This window comes from Rhineura floridana, chromosome 1 (assembly GCF_030035675.1).
Source record: "Rhineura floridana isolate rRhiFlo1 chromosome 1, rRhiFlo1.hap2, whole genome shotgun sequence".
NCBI lineage: Eukaryota > Metazoa > Chordata > Lepidosauria > Squamata > Rhineuridae > Rhineura > Rhineura floridana.
In genome coordinates this window covers 100,096,342-100,112,453 of record NC_084480.1, presented here as the reverse complement: position 1 = coordinate 100,112,453, position 16,112 = coordinate 100,096,342, and the positions used below count along the sequence as shown (strand labels likewise).

General features: G+C 42.2%; 1 protein-coding gene across 8 annotated transcripts in view; it reads left to right on the top strand.

Annotated features, from left to right (window-relative positions):
* Positions 1-1,207: 1,207 nt before the first annotated feature.
* LOC133385053 (transducin-like enhancer protein 4) overlaps positions 1,208-16,112 on the top strand; it is a 190,600-nt gene continuing 175,695 nt past the window's right edge. For 4 of the 8 annotated variants that reach the window (XM_061627330.1, XM_061627321.1, XM_061627311.1 and 1 more), the window contains exons 1-4: positions 1,208-2,910; positions 3,811-3,908; positions 5,206-5,269; positions 6,808-6,852. In XM_061627330.1, the coding sequence (XP_061483314.1) occupies positions 2,866-2,910; positions 3,811-3,908; positions 5,206-5,269; positions 6,808-6,852 (252 nt within the window). In that variant the 5' untranslated portion in view covers positions 1,208-2,865. The remainder of the gene's footprint in view (positions 2,911-3,810; positions 3,909-5,205; positions 5,270-6,807; positions 6,853-16,112) is intronic. The other 4 variants (XM_061627335.1, XM_061627344.1, XM_061627293.1 and 1 more) reach the window with 3 other exon arrangements.

The window sequence follows — 16,112 nt, the reverse complement described above, 5'->3', positions numbered from 1 at the left end:
AAAATTGGGAGCTGTACTAATGGCTGCTGATTCGCTGATGAGCGCTGATATGAGTCACTGATTCATAGGGTCGCCATAAGTTGTAATCGACTTGAAGGCACATAACAAATTGCCCACTTACCTAAGAAGCCTCATTATGTGCTATTCTACTAGTAAGTAACTTACTCCCAAATAACTGTGCATAGAATTGCAGTCCAAGGCTCTCAAACAGGATGCTTTTACTAGTCCTATAACTTAAGGCCCATTAAGATACACTAGGCTCAAACCTGGAGTCTCCTCCATGCTCTAGCCTTAAAGGACATCGTCTGCCAATATTCATTCCCCTTATACCGCCGAGAGTCCAAACAGTTTCTTCTTCCCCGCTACGTGCTCAATGTAGTCGTCTTCCATCTGGGTTTCCTACGCGTATAACCAAAACTGCGAGGTTTGTTTGTTTTTGCGGTTGGTGGAATCAAGGCAAACCAGTCCTCCGCTTGTCAAAAAGGGTGTGCAAACTGATTCCGTCGCAACCTCCTCCGATTTTGAAATAACGCATGTCCGCGTTTGGGGGCGATGGCGGCGGCGACAAATGACTGTCTATGCGATGATTTCCCAATTAACCTCGCGTAAAGCCTCCTTGGCATCAGAGGGAAGTCCCCGCTTTGTACAGCCTAGGTATTTTTTCCCTCCCCCCAGAATTACTTACTGCTAGCCTGCCGCCACTCTGGACAGAGGTCATTGGCGCTGAGTAAATTATCTCCGGATAAATTATTCGTTTGAACAGCCTTCATTTCCTTCTGCCGTCTCTCCCTTTCAGCGTCGGGCGTCTTTGTGCCCAATTAACAGCCAGCCTTTTATACCGGGGGAAATCCTGACATATCCCTAAATGGAAGAAAATGAAAAGATCGCAATCACTCTCTTTCTCACCCCCGCCCCCTCCCTTCCCGGAGCGTCTATGTCCCAATCTCTCTCCATGCAGCGATTCAGTCCCGTTCACATGAAAATTATGCCAGCTCCAGTGGCGCGTAAAATTGATGTGAACTGAAAGAAGTGGGATCAGCGTGATCTTCCCTCTCTTGTCTCAACAGGGGTTTCGGCACGTTACACAAGCCCGAGCTTGTCTCTTTAAGGAGACACTGGCCCCTAATTAGTCCGCATTCCTCCTGGTGTGGGTGATACAGCAGCGGTGAGTGGCACTGGATGGGGGTGGGGCGCAGGGAGGTTCAACGGATCCCCTCTCCTCCCCCGCTCCTGCCGCACACCTCCCTTGTTGTGCCACCACCCAGCGTACAAGAGCCGGCAGGAGCAGCAGCAACCACCCCACGTTACTTTGATTGACAGTTGAACAAATGTTTCCCCTGTTCGAACGCCGGCGCAATCGAACGTCAGCAATCTCAAAGCTCCACCTCAGGCAGAGCAAAGAAGGGAGGGTTGGGGGAGAGCCCCCTCAAAGAGACTCGTCTGATTGGCTGTCGACCAAAGCTACGTCTAGTCCCCACGTGGGGGAATCAGAGCGGAGCCACCCCCCACCAGAGAGCCGTAAGCCCATTTGTCAACGGCGAAATGATGGGCATTAATACAGAACGGCGATTAATGAGTGGCCTTTGCTGATTGGTCGTTGGCGACGTCCACCGTAGGAGGAGCGGTCGGGGGGAAATAGACGGACGACTAAAGAGGCTTTGCGCTTCATGATGGGAGTGGTAGTTTATTCTATTGCATTGTGCGCGTAGGGCGGGAAGAATGGCTTACTAAAGGACTACACATCCCAGAATGCTTTGAAGCCACCTTGTCTTCCGATTGTTGTGAATATGTATCAGAATGTTAATGATTTGCTGCTGCTAAATTTGGTCAAAGGAGTCACCTCGCCAGAGCGTGTTGTTAGAGCTGTTCGGAGTGGTGGGTTTGGGTTGTCGTTGCGGTTCGTTGTTATATTGTTCTGTCTTGCTATTTGCAAGAGTTTGAAAGGAAAAGGAGAGGATAAAAAAGGGGAAAATAAACAACTCAAATCAATTAAGATCGTGTTTCTTCTTTTTAATTTTTGTTAAGGGGAGGGAGAACAGCCATTTCAAGGGGAAGAAGAAAAACAAAACCGCAACAAAAGGTGATCGCGCTTAGACCTTGGAAGACGCGTATAATTACTAGGGGGAAAAGACGGGAGCGACAACAACACATTCTTTTCATCTCGGGAGTTCTTGGTTGCTCTACAGAAAAGGATTTCTCCCTTTCGTCTCTTATCTGTCTCATTGCGAAGGGCCAACAACTAAGATCAATAAAAGTTTTCAAACGGAAGAGGCGGCTGCGAGAGGGATCTCTGTGGGAGAGGATCGCATTTGGTATGAGCGGAGTTTTCCTTTCCTTTTCCTTTGCTTGCCGTCTAGGGGGGCAGGAGGAGGAGGGTCAATCGCGGTGAAGGGAGAGCGTCGACCTTCGGACCGCGAGAGAGGGAGCCGGCGCCGCTGGAGAGCCGTGAATGAGAAGCCTGCTGAGCGTTGGGGCATCGGAAGAGGGACTTGGTCGAAGGCAGGTCGAAGCAGCTTTGGAACGTTGAGACATCTGGACCGCCTGACTGCTCAGGGCCCTGGGCGTCGGAGCGCCGGAATCGGGGGAATTGGCCACGGTCTCTTCGGCGATCATGCTCGTTGGTCAGTGACAGCCCCTGGGGAATGTTTCAGGGGACCCCTTCTGTCGGGGACATAGCACCAGCCGCCGCCTCTTGTGTCTTCGCTCGAGTCCCAGGGGTGGGAAGGTACGGGCAGAGCCTGAGACGCTCCTCAAAGCACGAGCGCCGGGCAGCCCCGTCCTCCTCCGTCTCCTTTGCATTACTGCAATTAAAATCAATGAACCGAGTTTTCCTTCTGGCCCAGAGCACCCACTAAATCGGTTTGGATGATTCGCGATCTGAGCAAGATGTACCCTCAAACCAGACACCCGGTGAGTAGAGACGAGCCCAGTGAAGGGCTGGGGGCCGCGACTTGTTTTGCGGCTTGTGTCCGAGCTCGCTCTCTCCCTGCCCGCCCGTCCTCCTCCCTCTCTTGAAAGTCTTGTTTACAAAATGGGAGGGGCGAAACCGTGCCCGTGGGGGGGGGGAAGAGAGGCTAGGGACGATCAACAAGAATAAAGAAAAATCTCTCCCACTCCGCTTTGCCTCCTGCTTTGAGAAGGCAAATGAGGGGAAAGGGAGGGGGGATGAAGAGGAGACGGGAGGGAGAGTTGGGTGAAACAATTGAGTTGTAGCCATTTTCTTATTGTTGTCTTTGGCTTTCCAGGCTTTACGGTGTCAGGAATGTGCTCATAGTACTTTCCGTCTTGCTAGCCCTTGAAAGAGTCAAAGGCAAATTAAATAGAGTGAGCTCAGGTTCTATAATCTGAATTCTTTTTATCTGCCGGAGCGTTTGCTGCTCGTTTGTGATTCCCTTTTCCCATCTGCTTTCTCCTTTTGCCCTATTTCATCCCTCCTTCACCCCAAGGTTAGCATCCATGAGCAAGTATTTCCCCTTTCCCCCCCCAAGCCTTGATAGTGTAGTTGCTTGGTTATGTTGGAGTAGAAAGATGAGCAATCTAAGACCAGACGCTCCTTCAATTAGAGGCTTCTAGAGGTGTGGACAAGACTATACTTTGTGCGTGCGTAAGGCAGGGAGGACTGGTATGATTGAAAGACAAAAACACTGTGTGTGTGTGTGCGTGCGCACTCACAGACACACACAGAGTGAGTTTTAATTGCTCTTTTCATTATTGATGTATGGGTGACCCCGCCAGGTATGTTTGTATGTACTGCTGGTATGGCTTAGCTGAGGAGTAATTAAAACATTTCATTGTGATGACCACTTCTAGGCACCGCATCAGCCTGCTCAACCCTTCAAATTCACCATTTCCGAATCCTGTGATCGGATTAAGGAGGAGTTTCAGTTTTTACAGGCTCAGTACCACAGGTAATGATGTTTACTTTCCCTGATCCTTGTTTGCTTATCTCTTGTCACTCTCCCCCCCCCCCCCCCGCCCTGCATGGACATTGCTTTTAAAATCACACTCTTGTCTTCATTAAGAAGATGCATCCCTCCCCTGCCATTATGCCAAACAAAACAAAGCAGAAGATTTCCAGGTCATAGCCCTGATAGAACTGTGTCATTTTATCTGCTTCATCTTGCCATGGAGCAGTGGCTGAAGCTGTGCCTACTTGACTGAGGGAGGCTTCACAATATTTTGAGTATTTTTAAACATCTGGCTGAATATTTTTACTTCATTAAAGGCACTTGATATTTTTTAATGTCCATCTGAATTAATCCAGGTGGAGGAAATACTCCTCTAAAAGCTTAGTCTTGACAAATCTCATAACAAAATACAAATAAAAGAGTTCTTATGGATCGTGTGAAGCATGACCAGGGACGTGCTTAAAAATCTGGAGGTTTGGAAGCTGCTGGCAAGGATTCCCCCCCCCCAAAAAAGCAGCAATCACCCTAGAGGTATAAGGGACAATGACTTTTTTTCCTTTGTGCATCTTTGTTTAAATTAATTGTTTGGGAGGTTCATCTGTTATGACCCATATTCTTCGTATCTTGTATGACAATATACAATGTCAGGAGCTGATAGACTGGAATCAGAGCTGAAGTGTTCTCTCATTATCCTTGGAGTAGAAGTATTTTTATACTCTCCTTGAAAAACAACGTTCAAGATTGTTGCAATCTTAAAAGTGTGTGTGTGTGTGTATGGGGGGGAGGAGTGCAAAGGAGTCTTTATTGCTCACAAGATGTCGCTTGTAGATGCTGTTGTACTGCTTTCTTTAAAAGCCTGAAATCTTTCAACCCTTTCTGTCTTTTGAGTGGTTTCTCAAAGTTATATTGCCTGTTTAAGGGCAAGCAAGATCACATGTAAAGGCAGTTTAAGCAGTGTTTTTTTTTTGAAAGAATTTACAATTGCAGGTGATCTTTTATCCCTTGAAGACAGTTGAGCCACCTAAAAATCCATTTTCTGATCTGTTTGCCTACCCCCCCTTCCTCCATGTAAGAGGTATTTGCCTCAAAACTTTCCAGCGTTTTGTTTTGAGCAAAGGATAAGCGTATCTAATCAACAAGGAAAATAATAGAGATGCTCTAACTACTTGAATTAGACTTCTTCATAATATTACAGAGGGTGACCTGCAGGGAGTATTCGTATATCAAGAGGCTATAAAAAGAGGCACTGTTAAATACTCATGGATGTGTTTGTGCATGTTTTTTTTTTCTTGAACAGTTTAAAGCTAGAATGTGAAAAACTGGCCAGTGAAAAGACAGAGATGCAGCGACATTATGTTATGGTAAGCAAGCAGCATATCAAATTCAAAATATTTTATTAGTGTTGTATATGAACAGAGAGAAATACTCGGGTTGCTAGAGGCGGCTAACTAGCTTGTGATAAGAGGTGCTGTTATGATGAAGGTTACATTAGGAAACCTTGGATCTGAAGGCTTTTCGCCTGCTTAATATTAGTAGCTTTGATGTATGTTTTTCCCTTTAATGGGACAATCTAAAGACCTTCTTGTGCCCAAGCTTCTGTGGAAGTGTATGCATGTACCTCAACACCCAATGGGTCCTGCATGACCCTTAGTGTTTAGAGTATATAGAATTCCTTACCCCATCACATATTGATGAAAATCTGTTTAGCAGGTCAGAGGCATATCCAAGTTTACATGTTTCTTCATGGCAAAATCTATACTTCCACCATTCTTTGATTTGTAGAATAAATCCGTGGTTTCAAAGAAAGACATTTACATTTTAAGAGGCAAGACAAAGAAAGCCAACACTTTAATAAAATGTCTTCGTTTTTAAACCTGTTGCTTATGAGCTGCCACTTAAAGGCTTTGCATTTAATCAAGGATGTACGTGACCAGAGTTGTTGTAGAAAGGATCTCTTCCCTGCCCCCACCATAAATGCATACACACACACACACACACACATATATATATGTATATATATATATATATGTATATATATGTATATATGTATATATATATATATATATGTATATATGTATATATATATATATATATATATGTATATATATGTATATTTTTGTGGACTCCCTGAAACAATGATTGGCATATGATGAAGTCTGCAGACACTTAATTTTCTGATGGATTGTGATGACACCCGAAGAGCTGTTTTCTATTTGTTCTTCTGTGCTTATATGAGGAAATAATTGCTTTCTTTATGTGATGGAGTGACTCAGTTTTAAGGAGGACAATAACCTTGAGATATGCTGCCTTCTAGCCGAAGCAAAAACTATCCATCAAAGCTTATATTCTGGCCTTAATGTGTCTAATGTGCCTAGTGCATAGGGTACTAACTGGCAAAGCTCAGCTATCCTGCAGAAAAGGAAAACAGGACTTTTTTAATGTAAAAAAATACACAATGGTGTATCTGCTTTAAATCTGAATTGCTCTGCTGTTTTATTTCTTTGAGACACATATTTTTAACCTAGTTGTTTCATGTTTTTAATTCAAAATATTGAAGGAGAAATTGGCTTTCTAGCATTTCCAGCATTTTGCCATCTTAAATTGGTACTGTGCAGCAAAATGTATACTTGGGTTTACCTGATCTTTAATAATAGTATTTGACATTTTTCCTTTCTGAGATGCATGTGTGTGATTTCCTTTGCCCCCCTCCTATTTTGGGTGGTAGTTTAAACAAATGTAGAATTAAAGACAGACTAACAAAAATTTGGAATGTGTAATATTTCAGGAGAATGAGTTGAGTTACATTACGCTACATATGGTGTCAAAAGACTGCAGATTGTGTGTATTTGTATGATTATGAGTTCTAAATAAAATAATTCTTTTCCCCCTTTTTTCTTAGTATTACGAAATGTCCTACGGGTTGAATATAGAGATGCATAAGCAGGTAGGCAAAGCATTATTTCTGTAAAGTTACAGTTAACTCCTCAGTGCTTAATCCACATAATCTGCTGTGCTCTAATTCTTTCATTCAGTTGCGAAGTATTTGGATATTCACTGGGATGAACTGTGATTCTTTGAGTGTGTCATAAGAGCCTATGCAGGCTGATGTAGCTGGTCCTAATTTTCTGCAAGACACCCCCTTCCTAAAGTGCCTGAGTGAAACTGTTGAGTGCAGTAACAGTTACATTAATAAGTATTGCTGCCTGCAAGTACTCAAATTGTCTGTTGATCATAAAAGTAGGATTGTAGGTTCGAGCTCTCTTGAGTTGAAGACAGCTGCCTTGTAGAGGTAGATGAATTTGATGGAAAATGGCCTTGAGATCAGTTGATGTATGGTGAAGGGCCAGTTGCCTTTTTAAATTATATGATGTGTACTTATATGATGTGTAAGTAAGTAAGCTTGGAGGGATCTGTAGATTTGATGCAAAATGTGGAAGCAGACCTCTGGGGCTTTTTAGGTGGACCACCACGTGAAGAAATCCTGTGCTTCAGTGCCAAACATTCTCCATAGCAGATGAGCCTGTACTGAGGCGCAGCCCTGGTTGTAGATCTAGTGATTGGCCACAACTGGTAGGATAAAGTGTGCTGTAGAAAATAGGACTCTCTCTCTCTCTGTAGAAAATAGGACTCTCTCTCTCTGTAGAAAATAGGACTCTCTCTCTCTCTCTCTCTCCCTCCCTCCCTCCCTCTCTGTAATTCACTGAATAAAGTTAACTTCCTGGTGGAGAACAGATGATTTTTTGGCTAATTGTTTTTCAATGACTTCCTTTGTCATTTTTTTTTACTTGTTTCAAACAGCACAATTACAATTCGGGGAAAAAAAACTTTGTTGTGTAAAGAAATAGGAAGGTGGTAACAGAAGTGCTATAGTACTGCAGGAAATTTCTATTGTTGAATTCTATATTTGAGAAAATTCATCTTCATAATTTTGTTTGCTATTTCATAGTTTGCTCCTATATTCACACTTCTAAAGGTTTGTTACAATTGTTAACCTGTTAAAATGAGCATAATAACAACACACTCCCTGATGTCTTCTAGCTTAAATCTATTCTGCGGCATAACCGATTTTGCTATTCAGTAATAAAGTCATTATGTGTTGACTTTTATGTAAAAAGTTAATATTTTTAAAGACGATATTGTATTACAGTGTGGTATATCTAAACAAAATTGGTAAGAAAAAGTCTTAATGGATTAGCTTTTCACGTGTTTTCTCGTATGTATACCAAAACAACCATTAGCCATTTGTTTCAGACCACATCTAGAAATATTTGATATATACATCTAGCCATTTTTTGCTGGAGTGGGAAGACATTAGAAAGGAGAAAAAGCCTAGATGCAAGTCTCTGATTGTACTGTTTGGTAAAATGAAAAGAAAAGTGGCCTTTAATTTTATTTCCAATATTTCACATTAGAAACTTTGCAGAAGGGTGTTCTGAGGAAATTTCATACTTAATTTTGTAAATGTGCTGATCTTGAAGGATTGAGTTTAATTAGAGTATCATTTTTCCATTACTGTCACTTCTGTTCAGATTAGTAGTGTAAACACTCCACCCTCTCACAAAACACTTCTTTAATACGTTTTATTGTGTGCTGCTGACTCTAATGAAATACAACAAAGAAAGTTCTTCATAGAATTATCATTCTAAAAAAACTCTTACCTTCTCATCTGTCTCTCTCTGCTGTGTAATATGTGGGCTTGGTATTGAGGATCATAGTATTCCCCCACCCCCCGACTTTCCAGTTCAGAAACTACAACATCCTGTTTGGAACGTTCCCCATCTGACATTATGGAAACATTGAAGGCCACGCTTTCATAAATGCATGTTGCCCTCTTCAATAAGGACAAAGCCTTCTGACCTCCACGTCAAATCCTTCACCCTTTTTCTCTGTCCCTCCCCCCCCTCATTCTACCAATTGAGACAGAGCGGTCTGTTTTGGGGATTATTTGTGGGTTTTGCTCTTATATTCAATCATATAAAAATCCTGAGGGCAGTTTATCACATTATGGAATACAGACAGGTCTGCAAGCTACCTACTTATTATATTTCCTTTCTTCCTGCCCTTCTTCCATTTCACTCTGTCTTCCTCTCCCCCCACCCCACCTCACCTCCAAACACAGAGGCCTATCGATCTTTATTTGTTTTCCTAGGCAGACAGCCTTGGTTCCTCATAGCTCCTTTTCCAGATGTAGTCGCAGGATGCCCTCTTAATGGAAAGCAGGCAATAATGCATTGAAGTTGCCCTGCGGCATAATTGGGCCTAGTTCTCAAGATCAGGTTAGGCTTATTCGCTTATTAGATTTGCGTCTCAGTGGGTTCAAAAGTAGGGCTCCCTTGAGTCCCTGGAAGTACCCTAGTAATTGGTGGCCCTGATATTGAAAACCTTTGTGTATTTTTCTCTTAACGTGTCTGTTCTTCTTGGCTGCTCCCAGCCACTGAGTATTTATTTTTAGAGAAATCTTTCATTGGAACAGAAAATGATGGCTGTGATGGAGTCATGACTCTGTGATTTAGCAAATTGATAAAAGGATAAATGCACATAGCTGGCTGGTGCTGTGTGTGCGCCTTGAGGGTTGGGTGGGGGTGAAGAGGATATGGCAGGGCTTCTTTCCCCTCCCCTTTTGCAAGGCTGATAATCAGTCATCCTGTGTTGATTTTGATAGAAGACTATTAAAGTGAAACCTATGGGGAATTTGTCATTCTGAAAGGAAAGCTAATGTAATTAGTACCAATTAAAGTACATTTAGTAAATTGGATTTAATCTTAATTAAGCCTGCATAATGTTGCCAATTTTTAACAATTATGTTTGAGAACATAATTAATTTAGATTTTGGTAACTGAGTAAATAGCATTAGACTGATAGAATTAGTTTTCTGAATTATTTTGGTTTATTAAAACACACAAATACACCCAATACCAACAACCCTAGAGTGTGGCATAGAAGCCTATTTTTTCTAATGTTTTTGGCAATCTCCACAAAGATCAATAAAGGAGGATAGATGTATTGTGAGATGCCAGATGAGAAACTGGGGTTTTTTTGCCTTGGGATGCAGGGAAAAATGCTGCCATTGCTCTCTATGGTAAGAGACTATAAATAAGGTTGAAGTCTTGAATATACTTACTGAGAGGAAAGTGCTTTGAACTCAGTAGGATTTATTTCCAATCAAGCATGCATACAGTTGTGCTATAAAATTATTAGTGTCCTGAAAAGGTGTGGATTTCCCCCCCTATGCTAAACCATGTTTTTTTTAAACAAAGCCACATAACTCTCAAACTGCTACATAAATTCAAGAACCTATGGATGTGCTGTTTGTCTGACTTTTGTGGTTACATTTTTGTTAATAGTTTAATTAGTTGATTGTTATACAGCATAATAATCTCATCATTTTAGTCAATTGGGAATTGAAGTGCTTTTACTCCAGTATTCATAATTAAAATAAGAATGGGCACTTGGCTACAGATAAGACACAGACAGGGCCAGTGGGAAGTTAAATAGGAGGGAAATATTCTATTTTTTGTGACTTTTTGGAGTACAGTAGCCTTTTTGTCTTTCAGTGAAGCTCTTTGTAGCTGAAGGAATTCTCAAATAAACTGATCTTCTTTTCCTATGGATATTTTCAGAAGATCAGACCTTGAAGATGGACAGAGAAAAATGAATGACATGATGTGTGTGAGAGAGAGAAATCATCACTGTATCCCCCTCTTCCATTCCTCCCTTTCACTCTAATCCATGCAAATTTTATTACAAGTCTTAGGCAACAACCATTTGAGTGCTGCTAAAATATTAATTGAGTAGAAATGAAAGGGCTCTGGTCAGCTGATAGGATATCATAATCGTAGCTGCAGTAGTCGATGGTAAATGATGATAAATGGCATTAGGAACCTTTTAGCAAACTGTAATAACTACAAGGAGGGAAGCGGTATGGATTTGCATTATATCTGATACCCTCTGGTACCAAGTGGATTGCCAATACTGCTTGTTTAGCATTTTCTAAGGGCAATAGGATATTGATTTCTGACTTACAAGGAACAGCTCTATTTTCACCATTGAAAAGTATTGCAGGTTGTTAAGAAGAAATTGACTTGAAGAGGCCTGACTGCTGCCCATCATGGAGCAAATAAAGCAAAACTGCCGAAGCATGGTGGTGCAGTGAGATGGGGCCCTCAGCAATTTGTTGCTATTAATTTACCATGCTCGACAGCAAATCAATCGGCATCTACTTCATCTGCTAGAGAAAATGCTGTCCAGGGCAGATAAAAGGCCCTGCATAGTACAGGGAATAAGACTGGATTGGCCAAAGGAAGGCTGCAGTTAATGTGTAAATAAGTGAAATCAAGGCCGCTGTTGCAGAGGAAGCTGTTTTTAATTAGGTCGGGGCTTTATAGTGAGCTATTTAAGAAAGTAGCGAACAGCTTGGAGGGGAGAAAGAGATTTATTGCTGACTGGGTTAATATATGGTTTGTATGACATCCTAGCCTTGAGTCTGCACTGCTTGTGCTTCACTACGTTATTTTGGTAAAAGACAATATATGAGAATCCATTTGTTTAATTTAGAGCCAAGTTTTGACTGTTTTTCCTCTTTGTGGCCACAGAATGCTTATATAGTTGAGAACTGCTGATATATTCTCTAATGTACCGTATATTCCGGCGTATAAGACGACTGGGCGTATAAGACGACCCCCAACTTTTGAGAAGATTTTCCTGGGTTAAAGCTCTGGCAGTATACAACAACCAGCCAATCACGGCAAGCGATGTACCTTACCGGCGATTGGCTGGTTGTTGTATACAAAGCCTGCTTGGATTGGTCAGCTCTCCCTGCCTGCCCAGCCCTCCCTGTCTCCCTGCGCCGCTTCACTGCAGTCCTCAGGAGTCATCGGGACCGAATCCTGGTGAGTGGATTTTCTTCTACCGTACAGCGCCGCCCTTGCTGCTTTCATACGGTCGCCGCATACGGTGGGGATGCGGCCGCGGCCGTTTTTGAGCTCCCCCCACCATATGCAGCGACCGCAGATTCTCCAGTCCGGCTCGGAAGTTTCAGCACCCGGCGTATAAGATGACCCCCGACTTTTGAAAAGATTTTCCTGGGTTAAAAAGTCGTCTTATACGCCGGAATATACGGTATATATAACATGGAGTCAGTAGGGGTTGGCATGGCTAGGCAGCTGCTGATGTCCCTTTGTCTGGGTAGCAGCAGCATTGGCAAGATTCAGGGCACTCACTGACGCATCCCAAGGCCTGCACATTGCCCTCTTTTCCCTGTGCTTCTTTTGCCAGTCAAACGGAGGGGATCTGCCACCTCTTTCTTGTGACTGAGCCACAAAGACTTCTATGAGCTGCTCCTTTTTGCAGAAATGGAGAGAACGTAGGGATCGTCTGCCTCAGTAGGTGAGCAAGTGAGCAGCACCGGTGGTGAGCGAGCAGAAGCAGCTGCTGTTCACTTTCCTTCAGTCCTTTTGTGTCGCTGTCACCACCCGCACTCTGCACAGAAGGAGAGGAGGGAGTGCCTTTCATGACAGCAGTGGGTGGCACATTGAGTTAGAGAGAGGAGTGGTGGGGCCCCTCATGCATGAAATGTGGGTGAGGCTGGCCCTGATGTGACAAGTACTTTTTGGTAATAGCAGGGAATCCTGTGTGTTTTTCTGTGCATACACGCATGTTCTTCAGATAAGCACTGCATCCCAGACACAGTTTCTGATGTGTAAAACTGCTCCTGGTGAGCACAGACTTCCTCATTCACTTCAGTGTCGGGAACAGCTCTGTGTTCACATCCCATCTGGGTAGGAACTTCATGTGTGGGCTGGAACTTCCACATACTCAAGGAGCCTCTCTGTTGGGAGGAGCATCTCTTTACATTCTCATCACACATCTTGATGATTTGTGGTCATTTTTTTTTTTTAAAGTAAAGTGTAATTGTTTAAATGGCATTCCCGTGGGTTTGACCTCCTGATTATCTAAAATGTTTTTGGATTGGACATGTGAGGTTGCACACGTGAGGAGAATTGCAAAACATATGTGTGCTGTGTTGATCTGTAGCTGGAGAGAGATTGCCCTCGATTTTAAAGGGAAGTTGGAGAACCCACTGAAATTACACTGCTTGAATTTAAAAACAGTAGGAAAGATTTAACCGATACCAGCAGTGTAGTAGTAGATGGCAGAAGAACTGGGAAGTTTAAAATCAGATAGATTAGATGTGAAAATGTAAAAAACTGTGGTGTCTCACAATGTTAAGGTGAGGGGCAGCTCTAACATGTAGATTTTTCAATCAATTTAAAAAATGGGTTGATGAATCAATATGATGACCAAACCTTATCTATCCTATCATAAGCCTGTATAGTGAAACTGATGCAGCCAAATAGCTCATTTTGGGCCTCATCCATACCTTACCCAAGCATGATGTTGAGCTCACAGAGCCTTCCTATGTCTACAGTTCGGGAGGAAGGGGGAAGGTAAGCAGGAGGAGATCCTTGTATTCAGAGCTGCACGTTTGGGAACAGGAGGGAAGAATTTAGGAATGAGATCATCCTTTGTTGTATATGAAGTTGTAATATTCCTAATTTAAAATAAAACATATTTCTTTGAATCCAATAGCCAATCCTTAAGTATATACTGTAGACGCTGTAAGAGCAACCTTTTGGAGGGACATCTCTTTGCTAGGGGAGCCCTTCAACAGTTATAAAAATATATTCCTATCATTCTGAAAGAATCATCATTAAGACAAAATGCTTTTTCTTTTCCTTTCCTTTCCTTTTCTTCTCACTGATTAGATGGAAGACCATGATGATGAATGCTACAATAAATGTCTTAAGGCTACAATGCACACTTGCCAGGGAGTAAGACTTATTGAACACAGTAGGATTTCCTTCCAAGTAAATGTGCACATGGTTGGGTGCAAGTTATGCAGTGCATCTTCCTTGTGGGTTTGATTAATTAGTTATGAACTACAGAAGTTTGCTTTTGCAAGGCCTCTCACAGACAGATCTAAGTGGTTCCATAGTATTTTTCAGATCCGTAGCAGGAAGATGATCTGTTATTGTTAGGATGGCTGGTTTGAGGCTGATATTCTCAAAGTACAAAATTATTCTCTGTATTATTTTTAAAAGGCAGTAATTCCAGTGCTGCACCACTCAGTTTAACATAAGCACCATGTACATTTACTACGTGGAAACAGCAGAATCATCTGAATAACTGGATTTTCATATAATTGAGAAGATTGCTTCTATAAGGTTGCATTGTCCCACAAGCATACATGGGGAGCAGGATACCTAGTTTGCATTATTGAGGAGGGGCTCAGCTGCACGCATATATGCTGTTTGCATAGGTTCTTCTTAGCATAGGTTTTGGTTTTCCTGTTTAAATACATTTTTTGGAACATTGGAACTACTTCCTTGCTTAGGGTAGCTCCAATTTTTTATCCTGGCAGACATGATTGCTACAGTTACACTGATGTTTTCCAAAGCAAAAGCATCAAACATGGATTAACATACCCACAACTTTCAAGGCCTTGATCCAGGTGTATGTACATTAGCGATGCCAGGTCTCCGGCAAATGGCCAGAATTGCTACCATGTTGTTTAATCTCTGGTTTTTGGCTGGAGTCTCTGGTTTTTGGGGGGCCCCTCCAGCTCTCTGGCTAGTACCCCTTAATCTCCGGACTCTCAGCTTCAATTAAAAAAAAAAGTTTCTAGGTGGTCTGGTTCCTGAGATATACACCAAAATGTCAAACCCTCCCGCACGACTGTTTTTTACAGATCTTTAGAACAATTCCTTGCTCTGGCTACAACTCCCATCGGCCCAATCCAATGGCCATGCTGGCTGGGGCTGATGGGAGTTGTAGTTTTAAAAAAGTAACTTTTCAAAGCTCTGGCTGTAACCCCGCCCTTTCAAGATTGTAGCCAATGCAGCCAGGGTTGTGACTTGTTGATCCAGGCATGCCTAGGCTTAATTTCAACGTTAGAAAATGGTGGCTTTAAGATTTTTGCAGTCTGCGTAAGCAATATGGCTTAATGGTTTTTTTCCTCTTCTGTCCAAGAGTCAGACTCTGGGCTATGAAATATGAAAGTATTTAATCCAATATCTGCTTTTCTGGGAGTAAAGCAGTTCTAATAATCTCATGTACCTGGAGTAAACCCCATTGAACTCCATTAGGACTTACTTTTGAGTAGACATGGTTAGGATTGTGCTGTAAATTATAATGGGACTTATGAGTAAACATAGCGCAGACTTGTGTGTTTTTAAAAAATGAATGAAGTTTATTTATTTATATTTATTTATTTATTATTTGATTTATATCCCGCCCTTCCTCCCAGTAGGAGCCCAGGGCGGCAAACAAAAGCACTAAAAACACTTTAAAAATCATAAAAACAGACTTTAAAATATATTAAAACAAAACATATTTAAAAACATTTTTAAAAGCTTTAAAAACATATTTTTTTTAAAGAAAAGGTTTAAAAACATGTTAAAAAGCAATTCCAACACAGACGCAGATTGGGATAAGGTCTCAACTTAAAAGACTTGTTAAAAGAACAAGTTCCTTATCACTTCAGGGTACAGTTTTCCCTGGTTGAGTAAGTCCCATTGAATACATTGGGACTTGCTTCTGAGTAAACAAACATAGGATTGCCCTATAAATATCTTTACAGGTTGTATAAATAATAAACATATTTGATAGTCATGCTTATATAAATATTTTCATAAAATCATAGAATAGTAGAGTTGGAAGGGGCCTATAAGACCATCAAGTCCAACCCCCTGCTCTATGCAGGAATCCAAATCAAAGCATTCCCGACAGATGGCTGTCCAGCTGCCTCTTGAATGCCTGCTATGTTGGAGAGCCCATTACCTCTCTAGTAATTGGTTCCATTGTCGCATGGCTCTAACAGTTAGGAAGCTTTTCCTGATGTCCAGTCAAAATCTGGCTTCTTGCAACTTGAGCCCATTATTCTGTGTCCTGCACTCTGGGACCATCGAGAAGAGATCCCGGCCCTCCTCTGTGTGGCAACCTTTCAAGTACTTGAAGAGTGCTATCATATCTCCCCTCAGTCTTCTCTTCTCCAGGCTAAACATGCCCAGTTCTTTCAGTCTCTCCTCATAGGGCTTTGTTTCCAGTCCCCTGATCATCCTTGTTACCCTCCTCTGAATCTGTTCCAGTTTGGCTGCATCCTTCTTGAAGTGCAGAGACCAGAACTGGACGCAGCACTCAAGATGA